This window comes from Neolamprologus multifasciatus, chromosome 14 (assembly GCF_963576455.1).
Source record: "Neolamprologus multifasciatus chromosome 14, fNeoMul1.2, whole genome shotgun sequence".
NCBI lineage: Eukaryota > Metazoa > Chordata > Actinopteri > Cichliformes > Cichlidae > Neolamprologus > Neolamprologus multifasciatus.
In genome coordinates, this window is record NC_140452.1 from 7177335 (window position 1) to 7204791 (window position 27457).

General features: G+C 37.9%; 3 protein-coding genes and 1 long non-coding RNA gene across 4 annotated transcripts in view; 1 reads left to right on the forward strand and 3 right to left on the reverse strand.

Annotated features, from left to right (window-relative positions):
• The window catches only part of LOC146503408 (uncharacterized), a 276290-nt gene that overhangs the window by 82679 nt on the left and 166154 nt on the right, over positions 1-27457 (forward strand). The gene's annotated exons all lie outside the window — the stretch shown is intronic.
• On the reverse strand, positions 1979-8569 carry LOC146503418 (extracellular calcium-sensing receptor-like). Its single transcript, XM_085131063.1, has 14 exons — positions 8555-8569; positions 6921-7162; positions 6603-6784; positions 6298-6422; positions 6056-6208; positions 5742-5942; positions 5341-5592; positions 5038-5238; positions 4731-4861; positions 4490-4586; positions 3652-3775; positions 3028-3500; positions 2868-2948; positions 1979-2556 (listed from the first exon to the last, which is right to left on the reverse strand). Exons 1-14 carry the CDS (start codon positions 8567-8569, stop codon positions 2200-2202), a joined length of 2634 nt encoding a protein of 877 aa, XP_084987189.1. The 3' UTR covers positions 1979-2199.
• Positions 10986-19979, reverse strand: LOC146503419 (extracellular calcium-sensing receptor-like). The gene is made up of 11 exons (XM_085131064.1): positions 19964-19979; positions 15967-16457; positions 15724-15876; positions 15436-15636; positions 14749-15354; positions 14514-14644; positions 14246-14342; positions 13998-14121; positions 13338-13810; positions 13178-13258; positions 10986-11389 (listed from the first exon to the last, which is right to left on the reverse strand). Exons 1-11 carry the CDS (start codon positions 19977-19979, stop codon positions 11033-11035), a joined length of 2730 nt encoding a protein of 909 aa, XP_084987190.1. The 3' UTR covers positions 10986-11032.
• On the reverse strand, positions 21971-25977 carry LOC146503420 (extracellular calcium-sensing receptor-like). The gene is made up of 9 exons (XM_085131065.1): positions 25896-25977; positions 25717-25823; positions 25336-25625; positions 24834-25131; positions 24367-24597; positions 23966-24277; positions 23754-23877; positions 23050-23081; positions 21971-22934 (listed from the first exon to the last, which is right to left on the reverse strand). Exons 1-9 carry the CDS (start codon positions 25975-25977, stop codon positions 21993-21995), a joined length of 2418 nt encoding a protein of 805 aa, XP_084987191.1. The 3' UTR covers positions 21971-21992.

The following is a 27457-nucleotide window of genomic DNA, read 5'->3' on the forward strand; positions in this document are numbered from 1 at the left end:
GACAAGAATAAAAGACAAAGTCACAAATATTTTATTTTAAAGCTATGGGAATTTAATAACAAAATATTTATTTTATTCATGGCTTCTGAGTATATATTTACTTCATTTAACTGTAACAAAAATAGTAAATTAATATGTAACTACACATTCACACTGTAATGAACAATTCTGCTCACACATGTGCAGTCAATGTTAACATATTGATTATGTCATATTTTTCAGAAAGCCGAAGACACTGAGCAGGTCCCAAAAAGTCTGGATCATTTTTTGCTTATTTATTGTTGTGTGGGCCAGACATAGAGCAGAGTTCCATAAGTCAGCTTGACACTAGCTACAACAAGTGCTGTGTGATTCAAATGAGACCCAAATGTTACATTGCATAGCTGACTAACTTATACGTAGAGCTGTATCTGTAGCTGAACTGATCCAGACCAGGTAACTCTAAGTCTATACTGTCAGTGAAAACTAAAATCCTGATATGAGGCACATTTGCTGCAATTATTTTTCTTTTGTGTGGCATGTGTTTTTTAAGTAGTCAACATTTGCTTTTATTTGTTGGATGGATGGCTTGCTTCCTGTATTACTTGCTTTTAATGGTAACCATTAATGCTATTTTTGCTTAGACTTCAACCTTTTTTTTATTGGAATCCCATTACGTCAAGTCAGTTTGATTTAAGAACAAAATGTATAATTACATTCCATGTCTGCAAAAATCCAAATTCAAAACTCAAAATTAAAAAATACAAACATAACATAAATGAAGGGGGGGGGGGGGGGGGGGGGGGGGGATCACAATTGACTGACAAAGACAAAAATAAAAGTTGGAGCATTAAAAAAATTACATTAGAAAATAGGTTGTTATTTAATCAAGTTTAAATAAATGCTTGGCTCATGTTAGAAGTGAATTTTTATCTTTAATACAGGTGTACATTATTATTTATATATTTCACAAATACCTCATAATTTTAAATACACATTTTTATATATTCTAACTATAGAAATAGGTGTTGTAGAATAAAGCTAGGAAAGATAAGGCCACACCCACCCAATACCGAATGGAAATTTGGTTCACTGTGTAAAGAGCAGGAGGTTCTGCTCTTATCACTGACAGATGACCTGAGGGATGGACCCCGGCATGTTTATTACACGTTTTGCTGTGATACTGGATTGTTGGTGGGCTCTTTTAAAACTATCGGTGCTCCCAAATGTCTCTCTCCAGAACCCAGAAAGATCACCAACCTCCTACAACCTCAAAGTTTTCAACTTCAGTTCTAGAGTCAGCACCAGCTATTGCAGAGTCTGAACCGACTCCATTTTCCCAGTGTCAGTCTGAGCTTTCCCAGTTGGAGAGGAGGACACCTGCCTCTGTTATCAATTTCCAGAAAAGTTTTATTGCCAGTCTCCTGGTAAGATCACCACTTTGCTTTGCCTCCTGGTGATTCTCTGAAACACCGCCGTCAGTCTCTCCAGTTAGTTATTCAGTGTTGAGTGTTTCTTGACTAATTCAAATACATTATTATATAATAATATTTTAGCTTTGTATTGACTAAGCTTTAGGTAAATTATATTATAATAACTGGAGTACAGTGTACAAGTAGATATGTATTATAACAAGAGGCTTATTTTATATTTTGAAGACATATAGATGTTCCGCAGTGAATGTCTAGAAAAGAATATGAGTGGTATAGACTTAATAACTGGGTTAATTTATTTAAGGTTATTTAATGTATAACATTTCTTATAATTCCTAATTTGTATATAGGAAAAAAAAAACACATTGTGAAAATCTTGAGAGGTGTTGTCAACAGGCATCATATTTAGTCTTTCATTTTAGAGAAGTAAATGGTTTCTGTGTTTGAAAGACTTCAGTAAATTTTTAAATAGTTAAAGACAAATGTTTGTGCAGTATCAACACCAGTTGTGAGTTCATATAACAATAACTAAATTAGATAATTGACCTGGTTTCAAATGTTTGTTTTTTTTAAAAAAAGGTTTCTCTATGGTGGCTCAACCCCCCTGTTCAGATTGTCTAACATTTAGACAATGCTCCCTGAAGGACAGAGTAAATGCTGAAATCAAGGATGGAAAGTAAAAACTTTTAACTATAGTGTAATGCTCATGACATTTATTTTTTTTTCACATTAGAATATGATAACTGTATAAATTGTTTACTCTCACAAACACTGAGAATATAAATGTTCATCTTTGATATTTCCCAGTCATGCCTTTCTTAATATTCCTTTCAGGGTGTAGTAAAATGATGTAACATTTGGGAATAAAAATACACAGTAACAATCCAAAACTGGATGCTAATATAGCAAATATTTCCACTGCCACAGAAAATTTCCCAGGAGAGCTGACATAAGCTGGAATGAAAGAAATCCACACAGCCCAGAAAATCAGCATGCTGAAGGAGATGAACTTTGCTTCGTTGAATGTGTCCGGTAGCTTTCGTCCAAAGAATGCCAGGAGAAGACAGACAAAGGCCAGTAGGCCAATGTAACCAAGGAGCAGGTAGAACCCAGGAGGCCATGGCTCTTTACACTCCACAACAATCTAAAGATGTTAAACAAGTATAAAAACAGGGATTTTTTTATGAATATTTTTTATTTGTCTCTTTCCACATATATAAATATAGATACAGATATGGATATTTCCATCTTTTTGGATGGTTCATGGCAATATCAACTAAATCAAGAAAATAAATTACAAGACTAAGGATTTCAAACAAGAATGAATACACTGAGGATTTTAAATCATTATGTTTGGTTCCTCTATGTTACTGTGTGTTACTGGCTTTTGTGATGGCTGATGGCAATATGAAAACATAAATGACAGAATTCAGATTTTCAGTTCTTCATACTCACTTTTCCAGTTAAAGCTTGGTAGTTTGGGTTCCTGAATGGAAAGGGAGGTGCTCCCAACACCCAGCCAGAACAGAGACAAATCTGAGGGGAGGATAGGATGATAGAAGAATACCAGCAAGACACAAACTGATCTTTAAATGACAGTGACTGTTCCTCCTACCTGAGGAGCTGTCGCACAGATGATCAGAATCCTCTGCTGGGATGTACCAAACAGCATCCGACCCCTGGAACCAGGTACATTAGTCCGGAAAGCCAGGAGGACTACAATAGTCTTAACAAGGAGGCAGGACAAACACAAGACAAAGCTTATCCCAAATGCTGCCTGGCGGAGCCTACATGTCCACCAAGATGGCTGACCAATGAACACCAAAGAACACAGGAAACAGAGCTTGAGAGACAGGAGAAGCAAGAAACTTATTTCTGAGTTATTGGCCTTGACGATGGGTGTATAGCGGAAACTGTGAAAGACAATAGTGATGATGGTGGTCAGTAAGAATCCCAACAGGGTGAGTGCAACCAGGATGATTCCCATGGTGTCATAGAAAGAGAGGAATTCTTCTAATCCTGCAACACATTTCACTTTTTCTTTGTCTGACCAGAAGTACTCAGGACATTTTGTGCACTCAGTGGAACCTTTGGGAACAAATAAAACAGATATATGATCACGTTTTCATAATTTTTCCACTCTGCAACATTTCTGTTACTTTAATGACCTTCTTGATTGCACTACATAATGCTAAAGGAGGATATTGTTTGTTTGTGTGTTTGAACTTATATAGGTTACCAGTCTGGTTGCTGATCTCTCCATCTGCACAGGGCAAACAATCAAAGCAGCATTTGGGCTCTCCTTGGCGTGTGGCCTGCCTGCTGCCAGGGGGACACGGAGCACTACACTGAGATACAGGAACCTGAACAAGGAACACAGAAAGGTTTAATAACGGGCATTGATATGCAGTTTCTAACAAACTGACATGGTGTATCAAAGACTTTTCCCCATTTAAAGTAGAAAAAAAAAACAAATGAAGAAATGTGTATTGTTTTTGTTTTTTTGTTTTGTTTTGTCTGTTTTGTCCTTAAGAGTTGACATAATGAAATATCTTGATGTATGCTCAATCATCCAGGTATGTAAATTCCAAAAAGCTCTCAGCTGACTGCAGGGTTCCCTACCTTGTAAACAGTACCTTTGCACAATGACTGAAACTAGCCCACTGAATGAACAACGGGCTGTGAGGTCAGCTTCTTGATCATCAATATGTGGTTGTCCACAATTGATCAACAGCCACTGATCAAATAATTGTCTATCATTGATCAGTGGCCATGAATACTATTCGCAGAGTTGGGGAATGGCTGCAATCACAGCATTGTAAAATGGTGAAAGATGTAAGGAAACCTGCAGTCAGGTGGGACTGAAGAAGTCAGTTGGACGAGTGATGAAACATTTCTCCCACTAAAAACACTATGTCCAGATTAACAGAACCAACTTTTCGGCATGATTGGAAATCCTAGATTGGATTGGAAACCTCATTATTTCACATAGTGGAATTATGAGATTGTTGTCCAGAGTAAAATAAAAATAATTTAAAGGCACAGAAATAAATATTTTGAGGTTAACTCTGATGTACCTGAGATTGCTTTTTTGTCCAAACAATAGTGTTTGTCACTATCTTCAACTGCTGTCCTTGTGGAGCTGAACCATCATAGCTTCCGACTTTGATAAAGCTATGATAAAAAACAGTAAATTATTTCAAAATGCATTCTAACCAAATAATACATGCAATAGAACTGCATCATGAAATAGAAATATTGCATATTTTTGGTGATTACTTTCACTGTTCAATTATATGCGGAAGTATTATATTCCACCTGATTTTATCCATGCTGCTCTCCTGCCAGTTAACAATGTCATAAAGCGGGACTGGCTCTCCATTGGAGTCAAAGTATATTTTCTCATCAAACTGGTTAGTGAAATTCACCATTTTCAGATCTTGAAGAAACTACAAGAAAAGATCATTAGAAAATATTTTAAAAACCTACAAAAACACATGAGATCACATTAACACTGCTTCCCTGAGTGAATGTGTTAAATGCAGAGAGGAATTTCCCTACGGGGATCAATAAAGTATAAAGTATACATTATCCTCATGGTATATTTTGTTATAATTTCACTTACCTGACCATTTGCAAATGAGTTGTGCATCTCACATAATCCCTCATTAAGTCCTGTTGAGTCACACTTCAAAAACTTGTGAAGAGCATGAGCAATGGCGTACACAGCTTTATACACATTATAGGAAATTCTAACCTGAGATACATCACTATAACTGCTGTCAGTGTATCGCAGATCCTCTGAACCTGTGCACACGTGTTTTTCCTCCACTCTCCCATTAAATAAACGATCATCTCCGTTCCTGTTGTAGCGAAAACTATACATATCAGTGAAGTTATCAACAATATTTGCTTCATAGTCTTTGGCTCTTTGGCTTTCAAATTCTAGCTTGCAACCAAAATGTTCTTCCCAGAACATATTGAAAAATTCCATTCCTGGTTTGGGAGAGGGTCGGACATTCAAAAGAAACTCTTGAAAGCCTGGGATGTTGACTCCGGGGAAAGAGAACCCCAGTGTTCCCACTAGGAGAGGGTGGAATTCAGGTGAGGCTAGCCGGCTAGAGGTAACCCAAGCTTCACTTGCTATCCACTGTATCCCAGTCACATTCCTCCTAGCAAGCTGGATAATATTATGTAATCATGAAAACGGACACAATTTATGTTGCAGTTTCTTTGTCTTATAATAGTTTTATAAAATCAAAAATGTGAAAAAAATGTGAATATAAAGTTTTATTTTAAGTCACATAATAAATCAACAAACATACTTACTTCTAAAAGCAGATCTAGCAGTTCCACTTCTGTAGCAAACACCACCACAACCCGAGCAGTTGAACTCTGCAGCTTGTCTGCTATTTCTTTTATCTCAGCCACTGTGGGTGATGTTGGGATAGTGCGGTGATATGCCACACACCCACCTTCTTTTCTAAATTGAATAGAGAATGCTTGTATGCCATAAAGACTGTAATCATCCTGAAAAAAAAAAAAATGTATATATATATATATATATATATATATATATATATATATATATATGAAAGATTTATAAGTCATGTCATAGCACTTAAAAAAGGTTTTGATCTCACCGTTGTGCCTAGTGTGCCCACCCAGAACCAACCAAAGTAAGTAACAAGATTTACAAGACCTCTAACTTGAAAGACATCACTTGGCACAGTTCTCAAGAATGATGGATATAAGCGCTTGTCAGTAAGACAGGTACAAGTGGCAAAATAACTCACCTAGATGGAAAGTGAGTTCATTTTTATCATTGAGAGAAAACACAAATCAAGTATATAACTTTAAAAAACAAAGCTGTGTGGTGTATTACCAGTGGTATGTTAATAGGGCCAAGTGTTTGAGCTATAGCTCTTGTGGGGGAAGAGGATGCAAGACCAATTACAGCAGGCACAGGAGAATAATACAGACATGTGGATGACTGGTTTACTTTTATCTCTTCTGTTGCATTTACTTTTATGTCATTTACAGTATTTTTAAGAATATTCAGCATTGTGATATTAGCTTTAATACATCTCTTTTTTCGAGTTAGTATTCTTTCCCTTTGTGTTGTTTCACCAGTCTTTAATCCTTCCATTTCAATACCACTGTCCGTTTCTGCTGTGTTTTCTACCACACTGCTGATAGCTTTAGAATGACCGAGTAAGGACAGAAGAGCCTGCAGGCTGTTATGGATATGGTTACAGCTGTCCATAATCCAGTAGCCTAGTTTGACACCTGGTAACAGACTCGAATTACTGTTAATTTCCTCCACTGCAAATATCATAGCCATCATCCAACGAAAGCCCCGTTGATAAAAGCTTTAAAAAAATGAAATAAAATAATTAATTAATTGCAAGTGGAAAAAGTATTTATTTTATCATACAGAAATCAACCTCATAGGAACATGGGAATAGTATCAAAATCAGCAGATATTAACAGTACCTTTGCACTCACCGGCTGCAAGGTGTAGTTTGGGGTTTGCTGTTGTAGCTGTACTGTGGATTAGATGCAACATGCAGTGGAAAAAAACCCCCAATGACAACATCGCCATCAGAGTGCAAGGCTAAGAGCTCACTGCCTCCCAGCTTTACACACTGAGGTAAATTAGAACTAACGTTTCTCACTTCTCTGATCCTTAAATCAGGCTGTGTCACAGCATCTCCCTCCACACTCAGTAGTTTTCTTTCACCTACAGTCTGAGGAACATCAGCGCAAACAATACAAACACAAGTAAAGATACAAAAAAGCAGCCAAACACAATTATCAAAAAGGGTGCAATGCATAATCCACTGTAACCCCATAAAAACTATGTATGTGCTGAGAAAAATACTCCTTCAACAGAGTCTGTGACAGGCTCATGAGGTGCATTAAAAACTGCCATGTTTTTTTGTGTGAGTCATCACAAGATGACCCAATCACAGCAAACTGCATGCAACACAGTTCACGTGAACCTTGAGTTATTAAACTGAAACACTGTCATCCTAGAGGTAACAAAGATAAAATATATCATACATATTAAAACAAAAAAAACCACAGGAAATTATTAAGAATGATTCCATTTGTTCTATCCATTTCTCTGAGTCTGAATTGCTTCATCTTACCATAATGATTGTAAGAGCAAAGGATAGTTTATTGGTAGTGGTAAAATGATTAAAAGAAGAAATATACATGTTTGTTGTTAAGTATTTATGCTTAAGTAGTCGGGGAGTTGGATAAGCTGGAAGCAACACAGTTTTTTGACCATGTGTTGCCATGTTAATCTTTTTTGAAACAAAAGTACCTGGTCTTGCTCGCGTTTCAAATACCTGTTGCTGGACTGACTCCTAAAGGTGGTACAGAAGAGTGAAACAGAGCCAGAGTGCCGCAATTATAATGATCATAGTGTATGAATGTGTATGTATGTATAAAATACCTTCCATAACGGGTGGGCCGTCTGATCCAAACTTTGCATAAACGTGGTTACACATAAAGCATTTGTTAACATCTATAAGTTAAAAAAATATATAAATCTCAATTCATCTGATTTTCATATATATAATGTTCATTTCATCATCATCATCCGCAAATGTGACCTTATGTTCTCTGTTTGTTTTATTCACATCTCAACTACAAAGCACATTGCTCATCTGTAACTTAATTTGCATCTGTGAAGTTACCCACTTTGTTAGAGTCAACCATAAATATGGAATGAAGACTTTGAAAAAGCACTGCAGCACTGGCAAAAACTGCCTGTAGGCTGACGTTTTGCTAGTTAATATAATGGTAGCAGTCATGGTAGCAGTCATAGTAAAGTTAAATAAAAATTTAGAAACTACATATTTACACAACATTAAACAATGCTGCCCACACATGTACGTTTATTCTATTTTCTTGGCAGCAGTGGAGTGAATCTGCGGAATCTTCGGCATTAACACAGGTTCCTTGGGTGGCTGTCACAGGCCTGATGGACCCTGCTTGGATTGCCCTGGGTAACGCAAATAAAACGTTCATACTGAAGGATTTTTTCACTTGTCATAATCTGGATTTCCTCTGTGTGACAGAAACCTGACTAGGTGACGTTGAGTTAAGCTATTTCTCAGAACCGTTACCGCCAGACCGTTCATATTTTAACTCACAGAGGACTACGGGCCAAGGTGGAGGAGTGGTTGCAGTTTATAAAAATACTTTTCTCTCTAGTCAGCTGTCAACTTTCACTTTCTCCAGTTTTCAACTGAATATGTTTGAGCTTGGTAGAAGTCATCTTGAATCCTCCCTTAGTTATGCAGCAATAGACGTAGGCTGCCGGGGGATTCCCATGATGCATTGAGTTTTTCCTTTCCAGTCACCTTTCTCACTCACTATGTATTAATAGACCTCTCTGCATTGAATCATATCTGTTATTAACCTCTGTCTCTCTTCCACAGCATGTCTTTTATCCTGTTTTCCTTCTCTCACCCCAACCGGTCACAGCAGATGGCCGCCCCTCCCTGAGCCTGGTTCTGCCGGAGGTTTCTTCCTGTTAAAAGGGAGTTTTTCCTTCCCACTGTCGCCAAAGTGCTTGCTCATAGGGGGTCATATGATTGTTGGGTTTTTCTCTGTATCTATGAAGCCCCTTAAGGGGGGCTTTTGTTGTGATTTGGCGCTAAATAAAATTGAGTTGAATTGAATTGAATTGAATCCTGTTCTTTGTGCAGTGATTTCCTGTCCACCTAAATATAACAGGAGTTCTTGGCTAAAATAATGCTAAAGTATGACAAGTTTTAATCATTGGTCATATGAATATTATTGTGTGTTATCCTACTAAGCGTTGTCAAAGGACTTTTTAAACCTACTTGATGCTTTTGATGTTTTGCACTCTGTCGTTGGTCCCACACATAAACATGGACACACTCTGGATCTGGTTTTGTCATATGGTTTGCCTAGCTATAACCTTGTAACCTTGATTGTAAATGCAACAATCAGATTGATGTTCACCCCACACCTAAATTTTTATCAGGATAGTGTCCAAAATCATTATTGCCATCCCTCTGTTCTTGCCATTCTCCAGCCATTTTGCTTGGAACCCCATTGCACATATGGTGAAATTCCTGTCACAGAAGCTACAGTATGTTGAAGAGAACTCAATTATAAAAACTGAAATGCTTGAAGAAGTTTTATTGCTGCTGCTGGTATTGTGTTACTTCTTTAACCTATACTTTTTTGTTACAAAAAAAGTATAGGTTATACGCGTTCTTCAGATAATCCACACAAACGATCACATGCTCTCACTCCAACACTCGCCACTCGGGAATCACACGGGGAGAAATCCAGGGAACTCTGCAGACAGGGAGACGTGATTAAATACGATGCACCAAAAACACACTCAGCTGAACTTGCTGTAGCTTGGCTTTCACTAGCGCGTGGTCGACAACGATCCAGCGACGAACAGCAGTCACCTCAAGGCTTAAATACTGATCATCTTGATGAGACCCAGGTGTCTCATTTCCCGAAGGCGTGGGCCGAGGGCGTGAACCCACAGTGAGTTCCGCCCCGGCGAGAGAGAAGGGGAGAAAGAGAGTGGAAGAGAGAGAGAAACAGATAGAAAGTGCTGATCAGCGTGCAGCTGACACTTTTTAAAACACATCTTCATCTTGCATTCCAAATAAACTGACATGAGTGCCCCTGTGATTGGGAGAAAAATCTCACTCTCAGCACAAGTTCTTAAATCCTTTCAGTGCTTCCTCTGTGCAGAAATACAGCAGCTGCCATTGTATTAAGCGTAAAAAAAATCCAGCATGCTTTATTTCACATTAAATATTGGCAAGATTAGGAGTAAATTGCATATGTCAAACATTAGTAAATATTGCCCTCCCTATATTTTAGGTCTCGAGAAAGAAACTCCCAGAAATGTGTTTGTGAGATGGTCAGTTGCAAAAATCTCAGAGTTCCTACCGCTTTTCAATGTGCTCTCTTTTTCAGTAGCCAGAGTAGCTTAGTTTTTTTTTCTTTTACACCAAAACTCAGTTTGTATTGGTGCAAAACATCAGTGAATCTGTCTCTTAGTTTCCAACTTTACAATCCCTGAGGCCCTCAGAACCAGGTCTGGTCTGGTCCATTGCTGACTCTATGGCTATTTCATTGCGGTGATGTTTTCTATACAGTGCGCTGTTCATATATATAATTGATATAGTTTTAGTCTTCCTGTCTCTGTTTTTAATTTCTCTTTTCCTGTTTGATTGTGATATTTGGTTTCATGTATCTTGGTTGTTGCTGTCTTTGTCTTCTCTCCTCTTTTTATGATAGTACTCAGCTCTAATTGTATATTTATATTTGCCTTATCCTTGACCCATCACTGATATTCAATAACAGCAGTGTACTGTCATTTTATTTTATGATAACCTATTTCATGTTATTTTTCAAAGTTTCTAGACATGTCCTTTTTTATACTTGTACTCGTACTGTAAATATTTATTTTAAAAAAGGCCTAAAAGGAAAATACTATTCAGAATCACAAAAAAGACATTTCTCATATGGTATTTTATTTTGCTTCAAATTCAAATGTGAGTACTTTATTAATTATTCTGAAAAACACTGAAAATACAAAATGCTCATCTTGGATATTTCCCAGTCATGCCTTTCTTAATATTCCTCTCAGGGTGCAGTAAAATAATGTAACATTTGGGGACAAATATACATAGTAACAACCCAAAACTGGATGCTAATATAGCAAATATTTCCACTGCCACAGAAAATTTCCCAGGAGAGCTGACATAAGCTGGAATAAAAGAAATCCACACAGCCCAGAAAATCAGCATGCTGAAGGAGATGAACTTTGCTTCGTTGAATGTGTCCGGTAGCTTTCGTCCAAAGAATGCCAGGAGAAGACAGACAAAGGCCAGTAGGCCAATGTAACCAAGGAGCAGATAGAATCCAGGAGGCCATGGCTCTTTACACTCCACAACAATCTAATGATGTTAAAAAGTATGAATACAGAGAGATTTTGTATGGATATTTTTCATTCCTCTCTTTACACATATATCCCTACATATAGATATACACAGTGGCTTGCAAAAATATTCAGCCCCCTTGAACTTTTCCACATTTTGTCACATTACAGGCACAAACATAAATCAATTTTATTGGAATTTCACATGAAAGACCAATACAAAGTGGTGTACACGTGAGAAGTGGGACGAAAATCATACATGATTCCAAACATTTTTTACAAATAAATGACTGCAAAGTCGGGTGTGCATAATTATTCAGCCCCCTTTGGTCTGAGTGCAGTCAGTTGCCCATAGACATTGCCTGATGAGTGCTAATGACTAAATAGAGTGCACCAGTGTGTAATCTAATGTCAGTACAAATACAGCTGCTCTGTGGTGGCCTCAGAGGTTCTCTAAGAGAATATTGGGAGCAGCAACACCATAAAGTCCAAAGAACACACAAGACAGGTCAGGGATAGAGTTACTGAGAAATTTAAAGCAGGCTTAGGCTACAAAAAGATTTCCCAAGCCTTGAACATCCCACGGAGCACTGTTCAAGCGATCATTGAGAAATGGATGGAGCATGGCACAACTGTAAACCTACCAAGACAAGGCCGTCCACCTAAACTCACAGGCCGAACAAGGAGAGCGCTGATCAGAAATGCAGCCAAGAGGCCCATGGTGACTCTGGACGAGCTGCAGAGATCTACAGCTCAGGTCTGTCCACAGGACAGCTATTAGTCGTGCACTGCACAAAGTTGGCCTTTATGGAAGAGTGGCAAGAAGAAAGCCATTGTTAACAGAAAACCATAAGAAGTCCCGTTTGCAGTTTGCCACAAGCCATGTGGGGGACACAGCAAACATGTGGAAGAAGGTGCTCTGGTCAGATGAGACCAAAATGGAACTTTTTGGCTAAAATGCAAAACACTATATATGTGGCAGAAAACCAACACTGCACATCACTCTGAACACACCATCCCCACTGTCAAATATGGTGGTGGCAGCATCATGCTCTGGGGATGCTTCTCTTCAGCAGGGACAGGGAAGCTGGTCAGAATTGATGGGAAGATGGATGGAACCAAATACAGGGCAATCTTGGAAGAAAACCTCTTGGAGTCTGCAAAAGACTTGAGACTGAGGCGGAGGTTCACCTTCCAGCAGGACAGCAACCCTAAACATAAAGCCATGGCAACAATGAAAAGGTTTAAAACAAAACATATCCATGTGTTAGAATGGCCCAGTCAAAGTCCAGATCTAAATCCAATCGAGTGGCAAGATCTGAAAACTGCTGTTCACAAACGCTGTCCATCTAATCTGACTGAGCTGGAGCTCTTTTTGCAAAGAAGAATGGGCAAGGATTTCAGTCTCTAGATGTGCAAAGCTGGTAGAGACAGACCCTAAAAGACTAGCAGCTGTAATTGCAGCAACAGGTGGTTCTACAAAGTATTGACTTAGGGGGCTGAATAATTATGCACACCCCACCTTTCAGTTATTTATTTGTAAATAATGTTTGGAATCATGTATGATTTTCGTTCCACTTCTCACGTGTACACCACTTTGTGTTGGTCTTTCACGTGGAATTCCAATAAAATTGATTCATGTTTGTGCCTGTAATGTGACAAAATGTGGAAAAGTTCAAGGGGGCCAAATACTTTTGAAAGCCACTGTAGATAAAGATATGGACATTTTCATCTTTTCTGATGGTTTATGGCAACTAAATCAAGAAAATAAATTACAGAAGTCATATTTTCAGTATTTAATACTCACTTTTCCAGTTAAAGCTTGGTAGTTTGGGTTCCTGAATGGAAAGGGAGGTGCTCCCAACACCCAGCCAGAACAGAGACAAATCTGAGGGGAGGATAGGATGATAGAAGAATACCAGCAAGACACAAACTGATCTTTAAATGACAGTGACTGTTCCTCCTACCTGAGGAGCTGTCGCACAGATGATCAGAATCCTCTGATGAGATGTTCCAAAAAGCTTCTGACCCCTGGAACCAGGTACATTAGTCCGGAAAGCCAGGAGGACTACAATAGTCTTAACAAGGAGGCAGGACAAACACAAGACAAAGCTGATCCCAAATGCTGCCTGGCGGAGCCTACATGTCCACCAAGACGGCTTACCAATGAACACCAAAGAACACAGGAAACAGAGCTTGAGTGACAGGAGAAGCAAGAAACTTATTTCTGAGTTGTTGGCCTTGACGATGGGTGTAAAGCGGAAACTGTGAAACACAATGGTGATGATAGATGTCAGGATGAATCCCAGCAGGGTGAGTGCAACCAGGATGATACCCATGGCATCATAGAAAGAGAGGAATTCTTCTTCCCCTGCAACACATTTCACTTTTTCTTTGTCTGACCAGAAGTACTCAGGACATTTTGTGCACTCAGTGGAACCTTTGGGAACACAAAACGTAAATATATGTGTGTAAACATTATGGAAGTTTTCCTTGCATATCAACATATCGTGATGGTTCTCCAAGTGCCCATTTTTAAATTCAACGACCTTCTTCATTGCACTACATAATAATTTATTTATTTATCTTCTTTAAAAAAATAATACTAAATAACATATATTGGCTACCAGTCTGGTTGCTGATCTCTCCATCTGCACAGGGCAAACAATCAAAGCAGCATTTGGGCTCTCCTTGGCGTGTGGCCTGCCTGCTGCCAGGGGGACATGGAGCACTACACTGAGATACAGGAACCTGAACAAGGAACAGAGAAAAGTAAAATAATAGCCATCAACATGTTGTTTCTGCTATTTAAGATAGTATATCAAGTTAATTGAACAGTTTCATAACAAATACGTTCAGGATAACTATGACCTACCTGTAGCTGTCCTTTTGTCCATACAATTGTGTTCTTTTTTATTTGCAACTGCTCTCTCTGTGGTGCTGAAGCATCATATGTTCCAACTTTGATAAATCTAGCACAAAGTAGCATAAAATATTTCAAAAGGCCAAAGAATTTATGTATTGTAGCGTTTTATCAAAAATTGCAGTTATCCTCAGATAAGTAAAATAAATGTAACTATAGTTTATTGTTCATGATTACTTCAACATGCAGTTCATTTGCACTTTAAAGTATTATATTCCACCTGATTTTATCCTTGCTGTCCTTCTGCCAGTTAATAATGTCATAAAGGGGGACTGGCTCTCCATTGGAGTCAAAGTATACTTTATCATCAAACTGGTTGGTGAAATTGACCATATTCAGATATTGAAGAAACTACATGAAAAGAGAATTAGAAAAACAAAAGAATGGCAAATAAAAAACCCTACACATGAATCCCATGAATGTTGATTTAAATATTTTATAATAATTACAATTACCTGACCATTTGAAAATGAGCTGTGTTTCTCACACGATCCCCCGCTAGGTCCTGCTGAATCGCAGTTCAAAAAAGTGTGCAGAGCATGGGCAATGGCATACACAGCTTTATACACATTGTAGGATATTCGAACCTGAGATACATCACTATAACTGCTATCAGTGTTTCTCAAATCCTCTGACCCTGTGCATACAGGCTTTTCAAAATCATATTCACCATCTTTATGAGCTGACATGTTAAATAAACTTTTTTGTCCCACATTAAATCCGACCATATAAAGAGAATTGTTTTGGAAACCTGAGTTGTAACGAAAACTATCATTAACATTGAAATCATCTGCTTCATATTCTTTGGCTCTTTGGCTTTCAAACTCTAGCTTACAACCAAAATGTTCTTCCCAGAACATATTGAAAAATTCCATTCCTGGTTTGGGAGAGGGTCGCACATTCAAAAGAAACTCTTTCAAGCCTGGGATGCTGACTCCAGGGAAAGTGAAGCCCAGTGTTCCCTGTAGAATGTGGAGGAACTGGGGTGAGGCCAGTCGGCTCGAGGTCACCCAAGCTTCACTGGCTATCCACTGTATCCCTGTCACATTCCTTTGAGCTAGCTGGAAAAGCATAGATAAAAGAATGCAGCAATTTTCATGAAAACAATTATGAGCATAATAACACTATATATCACTACTTACTTCTAAGAACAGATTTAGGAGCTTCCCTTCTGTAGCAAACACCACCACAACCCGAGCAGTTGAACTCTCCAGCTTATCTGCCATTTCTTGTATTTCAGCTATTGTGGGCGATGTCGGGATGGTGAGATGAAATGCCACACATCCACCTTGCCTTCCAAACTGATTAGAGAATGCTTGGATGCCATAAAGGCTGTAGTCATCCTGAAATTTATATACAGAAAACATTTATAAATCATGTTGCTGTCTAAAGCTGTCTTATTGTAGCATTTAAAAAAGTTTTTATCTCACCGTAGTTCCTATTGTGCCCACCCAGAACCAGCCTAAAAATGTGACAAGCTTTACAAGACCTCTAACTTGAAAGAGATCACTTGGCACAGTTCTCAAGAATGATGGGTACAAATGCTTGTCAGTAAGACAGCTACAAGTGGCAAAATAACTCACCTAGAGAGAAAGTGATTTCTTTCTGTATTATTGAGCTAAAACACAAACAAAATACACAACACTATTAAATAAAGTTGTACAGTTTATTACCAGTGGTATGTTGAAAGGTCCAAGTGTGTGAGCGACAGCTCTTGTAGGGGAAGAGGATGCAAGACCAATCACAGCAGGCACCGGAGAATAATATAGACATGTGGAAGACTCTTTTGTCTTTATTTCTTCTCTTGTACTTTCATTTAGGTAATATCCAGTGTTTTTAAGACTATTTGAGATTTCATTTCTATTTTTCAATGAGGTCATTATTTCTTTTGTAGTTAGTCTTACAGTGTTTAACCCTTCCCCGTTGATACCATTGTATTCAGTATCTGCTGATTTTTCAACCTTACTGTCGACAGTTTTAGAGTGTCTGAGTAACGAAAAAAGAGCCTGCAGGCCGGTGGGGATATGGTCACAGCAGTCCATGATATGGTAGCCTAGTTTAACACCTGGTAACAGACTTGAATTATGGTTAATTTCCTCCACTGCAAACACCATAGTCATCATCCAGCGAAAGGCTCTTTGATAAAAGCTGTAGATAAGAAAAACTCAATAACGTATTTATTAATTTAATAAAACAATATCATTTAAACAGTCTTATAGAAACATGGCAATATGGTCAAAGCTTATGCCTTTTTTGACTTTTCAGTGTTCTAAGGAAGAAGAAAAAAAAGCACTATACTACACACACCTGCTGCATGATGTAATTTGAGGTTTACTGTTGTAGCTGTTCTGTGGCTCAGTGACAACATAATGCAGAGGGAAAAACCCTCCAATCACAACATCCCCATCAGAGTGCAAGGCTGGGAGCTCACTGCCTCCCAGTTTTACACACTGAGATAAACTAGAATCAACACTTCTCGTTCCCCTGATCTTTAAACCATGCATTGGCTCTGTCATCGCAGCTCCTTCTTTTTCCACAACATTTCCCTCCACACTTAGTGACTTAGTACTGTTAACATCAAAGAACACAATACAAATCGTATTAAAGAAGACATTAAAAAACACCCAAAGAAAATAACCAACAAGAGTTGATTGCATTATCCACGGTAAACTCATAAAAACTTTGTGCTTAAACCAGTGGTCCTCTAGCATAGTGTATGACACCACAGTGAAGTGTTTTAATATATCTGGTGCTTGTGTCATTTTATTGTTTCTTATGAGTCATCATTAGATCACCCAATCACAGCAAAGTGCAACAGGAGAGAGGATAACACTGCTTGAACAAATCGTTAGTTTGTAATTTTAAGTTGAACCACTGCTTTAAATTAATGTTTGTTAAGCTGTTTTCCTAGAGTCACACACTTATATCATTATTCTCCTGTGTCTGGTTCTAAAAACCACACAAAACAATGTTGTTGTTCTATAAGCATTAATATTAAAATGTAGTGCTCTGCTGTATGGGTAATCATTTCATATTTTCCCTATAGTATGTATTTGTCCTACAGTATACCCTCACTAGTTCATGCACTGGGTATGTTTCATTTCTTTTCGCAGCACAGGCCTCTGCTCAAAAATGTTAAATCCTTCATTGTTATATATTTGTCAGAAAACTCATGTGTCAGGTCATAGTAAAATATAAATTATTAATACCTAAATACCACCCATGCATAGAGTTTTATTTTTTTCTTTCTAGCATTTAAAGCTTTGATACAGCACTGACCAGTACTGTGTAGGCTCGACAGGAACCAACAGTCTTAAAGTAAGCCTGGCACAGACTGCTGCATGTTTTGTATAGGATAAATTTGGCTCAAAGGTTTGAAAACACCTTGCATCCAGGGGCGATTCTAGGATCAGAGCTTTGGGGGTGCTGAGCACCCAGAGAGCTGCCCAGCCAGCCAAGATACACTTTACTCGTCACAATGAGACTTCTTCCCTGTCTCTGTCAGTCCCTGCATCCTCCCTGTCCTCGTTGTCTGTTGTCTTCATCTCCGTTATCAGTCATCATAATTTTACCATCTCTGTGCAAGTCTACAAATTTCTTCATTAAATCATAAGGTTCTTAAATTCATCAAGTCTCTCTGTGCCTGAGTCCTTGTCTCAAAACATGACATCACTGTTTTGTGCATTTTAACACAATTTAATCCCCACATTTGTGAAAGAAATGCAAAACACTTTTTTGAAAAGTCTGTAACAAAACCATCAAATCTGGTAAAGGTTATTTAAATGCTGCAAAAGAAGAATGGATTGGAATAAAAAAAATACATATAGTTCCTTAATTACTGGGGGAAAATTATGAATGATGCTCATAGTGAGTGAAAAGTAAACTGAGTGCATTTTTTGGACAGGGATTCAATTTTAATGTGTATGTATAATATAATACTGATACATAAAAAAACACTCCCAAAACAGAATAAATTATTACAAATAAATTATTACAAAATATTTAAAAAATATATATATAAAAATGGAGGCAACTTTGCCTGTGGTAGAATGTATACCATGCATGAAAAAATCTTTACTGCAGATACTAATTTTACTAATTTAATAATACTAATTTTGTGTTGTAATATTTATGAGTTTCATGCTTTCATAGTGGTACTTAGGAGAGCTTAACATTTTTATCAGGTGGTACTCACTGTAAAAAGTTTGAGAAACACTGATAAGTGTATGTGTGCTTTTGGAAAACATTTAAAGCTGCTGTACAGAATCTTTGAAAAAAGCTAGCTTAAAACATTTTTAGAATATAAACAGAGCACTCTACTACTCTTTACAGCTCCTCACTCCACCAGGGCACCGTTTGGCACTTTCTGATAGTGTGCAAATGTGATCTACGTACTGCGGCAGTCATACAGACAACTGGGCGGTCCAAAAGTTGGCCTACCTATTTCTGGCTGAGGTTTTAGTAGAGTTGTGGCTGAACCACATAAAATATATAATTAATTTTAATCTCCCCAATCAATTATAATGTTATGTTGGAATGTTGTTAAAGAGGGTCAAAAATGTTTCAACCCAGTTTGTTTAGCAGATTCTGTATAGCAGCTTTACTATAGGGAGAACACAACTTCCAGATTGTGTGAGTAAAATCATTTTTTTCTCTTTGTCAGTTTAACAGTTTCTGTTTTGCCTGTCACTATTCCCTGTCTGTTTTCTTACCTGGTTCTTCCTGACATTGTACTTTCTCCTCACGTTCCCCTCTTTCCTCTCTCCCTCTTTTGACTGACAATCATACACAAATAGATTCAATTAGATGAAAAATTATATTAATATGAAAAAAATACTATTAAGATCACTAACAAAAAGTCCTCTCTCAGTGTACTTTCAACCAAAAGGCAAATAACCAAACCACACGAACATCTAATAAAAGATAAATATTGAAACATTGATCCAACATTATCCTTGATTGACGGATCATTTGATTTTACAAGAGTTATAAGGTTAATGGGCTGAAGCACCCCCAAAAATGGGCTAAAGTCGCCCCTGCTTGCATCTAAATCACATAAGGTTGGCCTGTGGGTGAGTTGAGGAGGTGTTGGCTCACCCTGAGTTAAAACATTCAGTGATGGCCAAATATGGAAATATGGAAAACTGATGTGGACCATTTTACTGTCTACATAATTTATACATGCCATTCAATAGCTTTCAGTTGTTGTATAGATGTATAATATCTTAAATGACAGTATTTGTTAATGTTTCTTTGAGTAGTGAAATTGTCAGATTCCATTCACAAGTGTCATTGTTTGGGCAACAAATTGAGAGAATTGAGTCAAATATAAGATGACTTAAGGGTAACGGTTATTGAGAGAACCCAAAAGCAGCAAACAGATTGCAGAGAATGAATCAGATAGATTGAATGCTTTATTACTAACAATAAGAATTGGGCTTGGTGTCCAGGGGGGTTTGGGGAAAGGGAAAACTCTGCTGTTAAGCAGAGACTAACTAACAGTTAGTAATTATTTCCTGAACATTCGTGAAAAGAAAAAAAACAACAACATTGGTCCCAGCCATGATTGCAGCATTGTTAGTAAGAAAGAGCTGAGGCCTGTGCTACAGAATTTTGTCTTATTCACGTAACTTCAGGGTGAACCTTGGTGGAAGGTGGTTTACTTATTACCAGGGTACATGACCATGGTAACTCATGCTGCAAATGTGATCCAGATTAGAGATCAACTCTACTTACTGACAAACCAGTTCTCTGAAAAAAAGAATCACAAACCTTGAAGGTCCCTCAGACTGCTCTCTAATGACAGTCTGAGAGATTTTCCAGTAGTGTTTAATGTCTTTGCATTTAGAAGCAGCTTTATCATTTGCTTTTTCTTCTATTGGCTGGGAACAATTTACAACAATTTTATTGTTATCTTTATCCATATATATAAAGTCTTAATTCTTAATATATGAGCCTAAAACAAAGCATCCCTTTGCAGTTTCAATTTTTTTTTTTCAATTTGCATGTAAACACATTTTGAAATCAGTTTTTGAATTTATTTTTTAATTAATCTCAGAATGTTAAAGGCAGTGGCTGTAATAATAAAACTGTCTTTTCAATATTCATTTTTTAAATAGAAACTTTTTTCCAGTCTTACGGGTCAAAGAACATTCATTTAGTGCTGTTAATACTAAATTAGAAAACAGTGAATTCGCACTTTGGACTTATTTGGAAAAGCTGTGTTGCTTTCTTTCTGTATTTTGTGCATCCTTTTCATATTTTTCTAATATTAGAATTTTTTCAGTATTGCTACATTACTACACCCTTTCATGTGAAGTGGTCATGATGATCATGGCCTGCCAGTACTGATTTAACCCTCTCAGGCTCAAATTAAACTTTTTGTTGCTAATGCACAACCAAGTCCTGCAGTGGTACTTCTGAGTAAAAAAAAAACCTCATAAAATATGTATGTGGGGAAATCAGGTTGTTAGTTTTTAACTGTTGCAAATTGGCAACGCCTACCTCGAGAGGGTTAAAACGAACTTTACCTGAAACATTAGCAAAGAAAAGTGAAAACTGCAAAATTCAATGGGCAGCAACAACCCATATTCAATTAGAATTTCGTTATAAGGTGATGTACACCAGTCACTTATCGGGAGAGAAGTAGAGAGAGAGGATGAAGACAGTAAAAGTAGAGAAAGCAAGAAGAAACAGGTAAGAGTGGCCATGTAGTCAAAGTAAACCAAGCCAAGGTAACTTCTGTTTTACCCACATTCTCTGATGATATCACATTCCAAATAGAAAATATTCATTGATGTGAATGGTAGCATTTAACAGGAATCTTATATCTAAACATGGCTGCATAGGATGTCTGCCACTACATTCAAGTAACAGATCAGACAGATGTCTACTCTTTGATTTTTTTTTTTCCCTGTGTTGATTCTGCACAATACTTACTTTGGAAAATTCTGGTTAACATTATTGTACCTTTGCCTCTGGTTTGAGATATATATATATATATATGAGAGAGAGAGAGACAGAAATATAATACAAAATTTTAATATTAGATAAAGATATTTAGGAAAACAAAATGCAGTTTTTCAATAGTGATTTTATTTATTCATGGAAAAAAGTTATGTTTTAAAATAATCTTGGGCTGCTTTATGCTTCAGGACAAGGACAATTTCCTGTAATTGTTACTGTAGTTGATGGAACTGTGAATTCTGCTCTCTACCAGAAAATCGGTAGAATGTCTGGCCACGAGTTTATGACCTAAAGCTCAAAAGCTCACTTAGGTTATACCAAAGAACAATGGTCATGAACACAACACCAAGTCCACCCCCTAGTGACTCAAAAAACCAAACAAAAGCAAACCATATCTAAAAATTTTGAGTGGCCTAGTCAAAGTCTTGATTCAAATTTGAATAAGATGCTTGACATGACAGTAAACAGGTTTATAATTTTCATTAAATTAAATTAATCATTTACAAACTAAATTTTGCATTTATTTGGATTATCTTTATCTTATATCAAAATGTATTTAATGATCTGAATTGGAATTGGAAAAGGGAGAAATATTTTTTCACCACCCTGTATATGTATAGGCATAGATTCAAAAACTGAGAAATAAATGAGTAAGTAATAAGGTAAAGTTATAAATTTGTCTAATATGTGTCTAATATTTGATCTTCCTGTTATAATATTAAAAATTAGAAACCTAAGTTGAATTTTTGTTCATTAAATATTTTTTGGTGTTTTTCTCGGGGTTAAACAAAATTATATAACATTTTGGAGCGAATATACACATTATTAGTCCAAAGCTGGAGGCCAGAATGGCAAAAATCTCAACAGCCACAGTGAATTTCCCAGGAGAGCTGACATATGCTGGGATAAAGGTGATCCACACTGTACAGAATATCAGCATGCTGACAGTGATAAATTTGGCTTCATTGAAATTATCAGGTAATTTGCGGGCTAAGACAGCTAAAACAAAGCAAAAAGCAGCAAGTAGGCCTATGTAACCGAGCACAGCCCAGAAGCCTAAAGCAGAGCCTAAATCACATTCGAGTATGATTTTCTCCTTGTATGTGGTTAGATTTTTAATTGGGAAGGGAGGGTTAAGTACCAACCAAATAGTACATATTAAAACTTGAATAAAGGTGAAAGACACAACAGTCATTCTTTGTTGTGGAGGACCAAACCATTTCATCACATTGCTTCCTGGAAGTGTTGCTTTAAAAGCCATTAAAACCACTATAGTTTTCCCAAGTACACAGGAAATACAGAGTACAAAGGTGATCCCAAATGCAGTGTGACGCAGCATGCAGGACCACTCAGATGGTGCTCCAATGAAAGTTAATGAACATAAGAAACACAGAGTGAGAGAGATGAGCAGCAGGAAGCTCAGTTCAGAGTTGTTGGCCCGGACAATTGGAGATGTCCTGTGATGAAAAAATATAGCTACAGTGGTAATGGCCAGACAAGCACCCAGAACTGAGAGTGTAGCCAAGATGATTCCTAGGATGTCTTCAAACGAAAGAAACTCTACAGGCTTAGGGATACAAGTGTCTCTCTTTGCATTAGGCCAGAATTCCTCGTGGCAGGGTAAACAATCAGCTGAATCTGAATGTAAAGAAAAAGAAGAGAGACAGAAAGAAGGCTTCAAGAATTAATTTGTAAATTTTTTTTTGTTATGCACATCCATCCATCCATCTTCTTCTGCTATATCCGGGGCCGGGTCGCGGGGGCAGCAGTCTAAGCAGAGAAACCCAGACCTCCCTCTCCCCAGCCATCTCCTCTAGTTTATCTGGGGGAACAAAAAGGCATTCCCAGGCCAGACGAGAGATATAATCTCTCCAGCGTGTCCTGGGTCTGCCCCGGGGCCTCCTCCCGGTGGGACATGCCTGGAACACCTCACCCAGGAGGAATCCTTGTCAGATGCCCGAACCACCTCAACTCTCTTTTCAATGTGGAGGAGCAGCGGCTCTACTCTGAGGCCCTCCCGGATCGCTGAACTTCTCACCCCATCTCTAAGGGTGGGTCCAGCCACCCTTTGGAAGAAGCTCATTTCCGCTGCTTTTATCCGCGATCTCGTTCTTTCGGTCACTACCCACAGCTCGTGGCCATAGGTGAGGGTAGGGACGTAGATCGACCGGTAAATTGAGAGCTTCGCTTTTACGCTCAGCACGCTTTGCGCTTCACCACGACGGACCGGTGCAGCGTCCGCATCACTGCGGCCGCAGCACCAATCCGTCTGTCGATCTCCGGCTCCCTTCCCCCGGACACTCGCGAACAAGACCCCGAGATACTTGAACTCCTCCACTTGGGGCAGGAACTCATCCCCGACCCGGAGTGGGCACTACACCCTTTTCCGGCTGACAACCATGGCCTCAGATTTGGAGGTGCTGATCTTCATTCCCGCTGCTACTGTTATGCACACTAAATAATTTTGAATATGTGTAAAATCATTTTATTTTACCTGTTGTATTACTAGTCTCTCCTTCAGGACACAGTATACAGTCATAGCAGCAGATGGGTTTTCCTTTCTGCAGCACTTGACGAGTTCCTGGAGGACAACTGGCACTGCACACTGACACTGGCACCTGTGAGAGATAAAGCCAAAACAAAAGACATATATATATATATATATATATATATATATATATATATATATATATATATATAAATCCTTAATCCTCCAAAGTGTAGTGTGGTTCTTGTCTTTTGATTCATTACTTGGGTGCCATCCTCCATCCAGGTTATGCTCCGGTTAATCTGGAACTCTTGGCCCATTGGCAGTGATGCATCATAAAGTCCTACTGTTACCAACTCTGTTTTTCCAGTTTCACTCTTCTGCCAGTTAACCAACTCATAAATAGCCACAGGATCCCCATTAGCATTAAATGACACATCATAACCATTTCGGGAAAAATTTACCTTCTTCAGCTCAGCTAAAATCTGTATGTTAGAAAGGAATGGAAAGCAGAGAAAAGATATGCCAAAATATTAGGCCTTATACTAATATTTGATTTCATGAAGAATACATTAGTGGTAACAAAAGAAACTATATTAGCATATACATTTGAGCTGACCTGTTTGGACTCTAACTTGGTTAGTTTGTCACACTTAGCTATGCCATTGGTGCTCTGACACACTGTATTATGGATGGCATGTGCTATTGCATACACAGCCTTGTACACCATGTTAGTAATTCTGAGCTGAGATGTGTCAGTATAAGGGATTTGAAGATTCTGTATGTCTTCAGTTCCATCACATATCTTCTTGTCTACAACAGGACCTAAACAATAGAGGACACAGGGAATGTTTCATCACTGCAAGATTTAAAATTTCATTAACACATTTTCATTTGTCATGTATTTACCAAATCATATTAGTATGAAATTCTTTGATAGACAATGAGTCACATTTTTAAAATGGGACAAAATCACTACATTAACTGAGTGCCTAAACCTCACCCCAGAGATCAGAACATAAAGTTTCAATATGATTTAACCTTATATTTGAGCAAAACAACAGTTCAGATCAGAAGGGTTTTCTCACTTTTTTTCATTTTGCAGTTGAACGATTCTTCCCAGAACTCAGTAAGCATAGGGGATGTAGCTACTTGAGAGGAAGACAAATTAAGCAGGAAATCTCTGAAACTGGGGATTACAGACTTCTGAATCCCAAATCCAATCGCCCCAGCACAGAAATTAAACCTTCTAAATTCTGAATCAGTTATCCATGACTCACTGCCTATCCACTGGCGAGGTGGGGAAGGCTCAAGAGAAAGCTCCTCCAAGAGAATTTTCATGTCACCAGAAGCAACAAATGCCACAATAACCACTGCTGTAGACCTTAAGAAAGAATGCAATACATTAAGAAATTTCTTGTAACTTTGTTATCCAGTATTAATCTAACTGTTTAATTTCAAATTTATTTCTAATTTTCTTAATCTAATAGACAGCACTAAATAAAACACAAAATAATAAGCAGAATTAATGGATGGATGGATTTCTTTAAGCAAATCTCAGTCTAAGCAAAACCTGTTATATAGAGACCTGCGGATAACATCTGCTACTTCTTGGATCCTGTTATGTGGGTGAGTCCGATAGAAAGATACAGAATATTCCACACAGATCCCCTCTTTTTGTGCTGCTTCTAGAAAAGATGCCATGCCACTATTTCCATAATCTGAATCCGAACGAACAGCACCTATCCAAGTCCAGCCAAAGTGCTTTACCAGCTTGGCTAGCGCTTCAGCTTGGAAACGATCACTGGGGATTGTTCTGAAAAAATTCGGGTACTGCTGCTTGTCAGACAAACATGCGCAAGTGGCATAATGGCTCACCTAAAGCAAAAGAGGAAACAAAACTATTTTAAGGATGGCACAATATAAACTCATTTGCATGCTTATTAGAAATACAAAGATTGCCATTTACTTGAGGAATATTAAATGACCCAAGGATGCGTGACATGCTGATGGATGGTGTAGACCCAGACTCACCAACAATAGTCATGACCATACCAGATAGTGAGCAGTTGCCACCTGTGTAAAACACAGGGTTCAAGCTATTTAACAACTGAAATGCCACATGCACTGCCACGGGCACTGATGAACATGAGTCATAGATCTGATACCCGAGCCTTATCCCGGGCAGAACCTCTTTGCTGTTGTTAATCTCTTCGATGGCAAAGACCATTGCTCGTGAGAAGCGCAGCTCACGGGTATTAATGCTGCAAAAAGAACATCAACTCAATATTCGATTTTAATATTATATATTTTAATATATATTTTAAGCTTCAACAGAAAAAAAGACAGTAAGGAAAATTTTTAGTTGGGCCACAAACAACTAATAACTGCAAATCATCTGAGGAAAAAATATAAGGGTTAAATTCAGTACACAAGATTAGTAATTGATATCAAAGCAAAATGACATATTATTAATATACCATAACAGTGATAATAATATAGGCATTTATCCCATGTTAAACATTCATAAGAAAGTTTACAAAGTATAATTTCACTTTTGAAGAAAATAAAGTGTCAGTATCACTAATAGTAAAAAATTATTGATTTTTTACAAATCATTAGACAACATACAGGTCAGACTCTTACTATTCCAGCTCAACCAAACATGTTTTGTAAACCAATCCTTTTAGTTACTGACCTCCCACTGCATCTCACTGGCTCAGGCATGGTAGTGTAGTCATGGTTTACTGTTTGCATGTAGTAGTGGATTGAGAAAACACCACCAATCACATAGTCCCCATCCATTGAGAATGCAGGGATACGAGTGCTACCCTGCAGCTTACATTTCACAGAAGAAGCCACAGATCTATCCTGAGCCTCTGTAGGCATTTGATCCAGACCTTCTAGAGATAGATTTAGGGCAAGAGCTGATTTCAGCTCAACCAAATACAGATATAATTTCAGACAAATAAACACAGCTGACAGCTCCATCCCTGCCTGATGTCAGGCATCTGTTATGGGTGTGTTTTCACTGATTTATATAGTTGTTCAAAGGCAGTGCTACGTCTTTATTATGACATGCTCTTACGCAGCAGTCTTTGAGAGTCATTATGTACTATAATCTGTATTTTACAACATCTTGAAATGTGTTCAAAAATAATTTACAAGCAATACATTTTATTATTAGCTTATCAGAAAAAATAATCGGTAGTAATACTCAATAATTTGAGCAATGCCTATGAGGTTAAAAAAATAGTAATAGCATAGTATTTTGCATAATACAGTATACTGGAAATGAAAGGCTGTTTTCAAATTTTTATATTTAAGCCAAGCCTGTAGAGCTCTGTGAGTTCCTAAAGGGATAACCTTGTCAGACCATCACTTACTCACCACCAAACCTGTCATGTTGAATGACATTACAGGCAGCAAAACATTCCCCATAGCACATGTGCTCATGGTGAACTGACCTCATCTGTGAAAACCACAGGGCACCAATGGTGGACATACCAATTCTGGTACTATATGGGAAATGCCCAAAAGACTCCATGATGCTGGGCAGTGACCACCCAGGCCACTAAAGAACGTTGGGCCTTCAAGTAGTGATGTGCGATACCACTGATTTCCTTTCGGATTCGATACCAAGTAAAATTCAGGGTGGTATCGACGATACTGATCTGATACCGATACTTTGTACAAAAACTTACAAAACA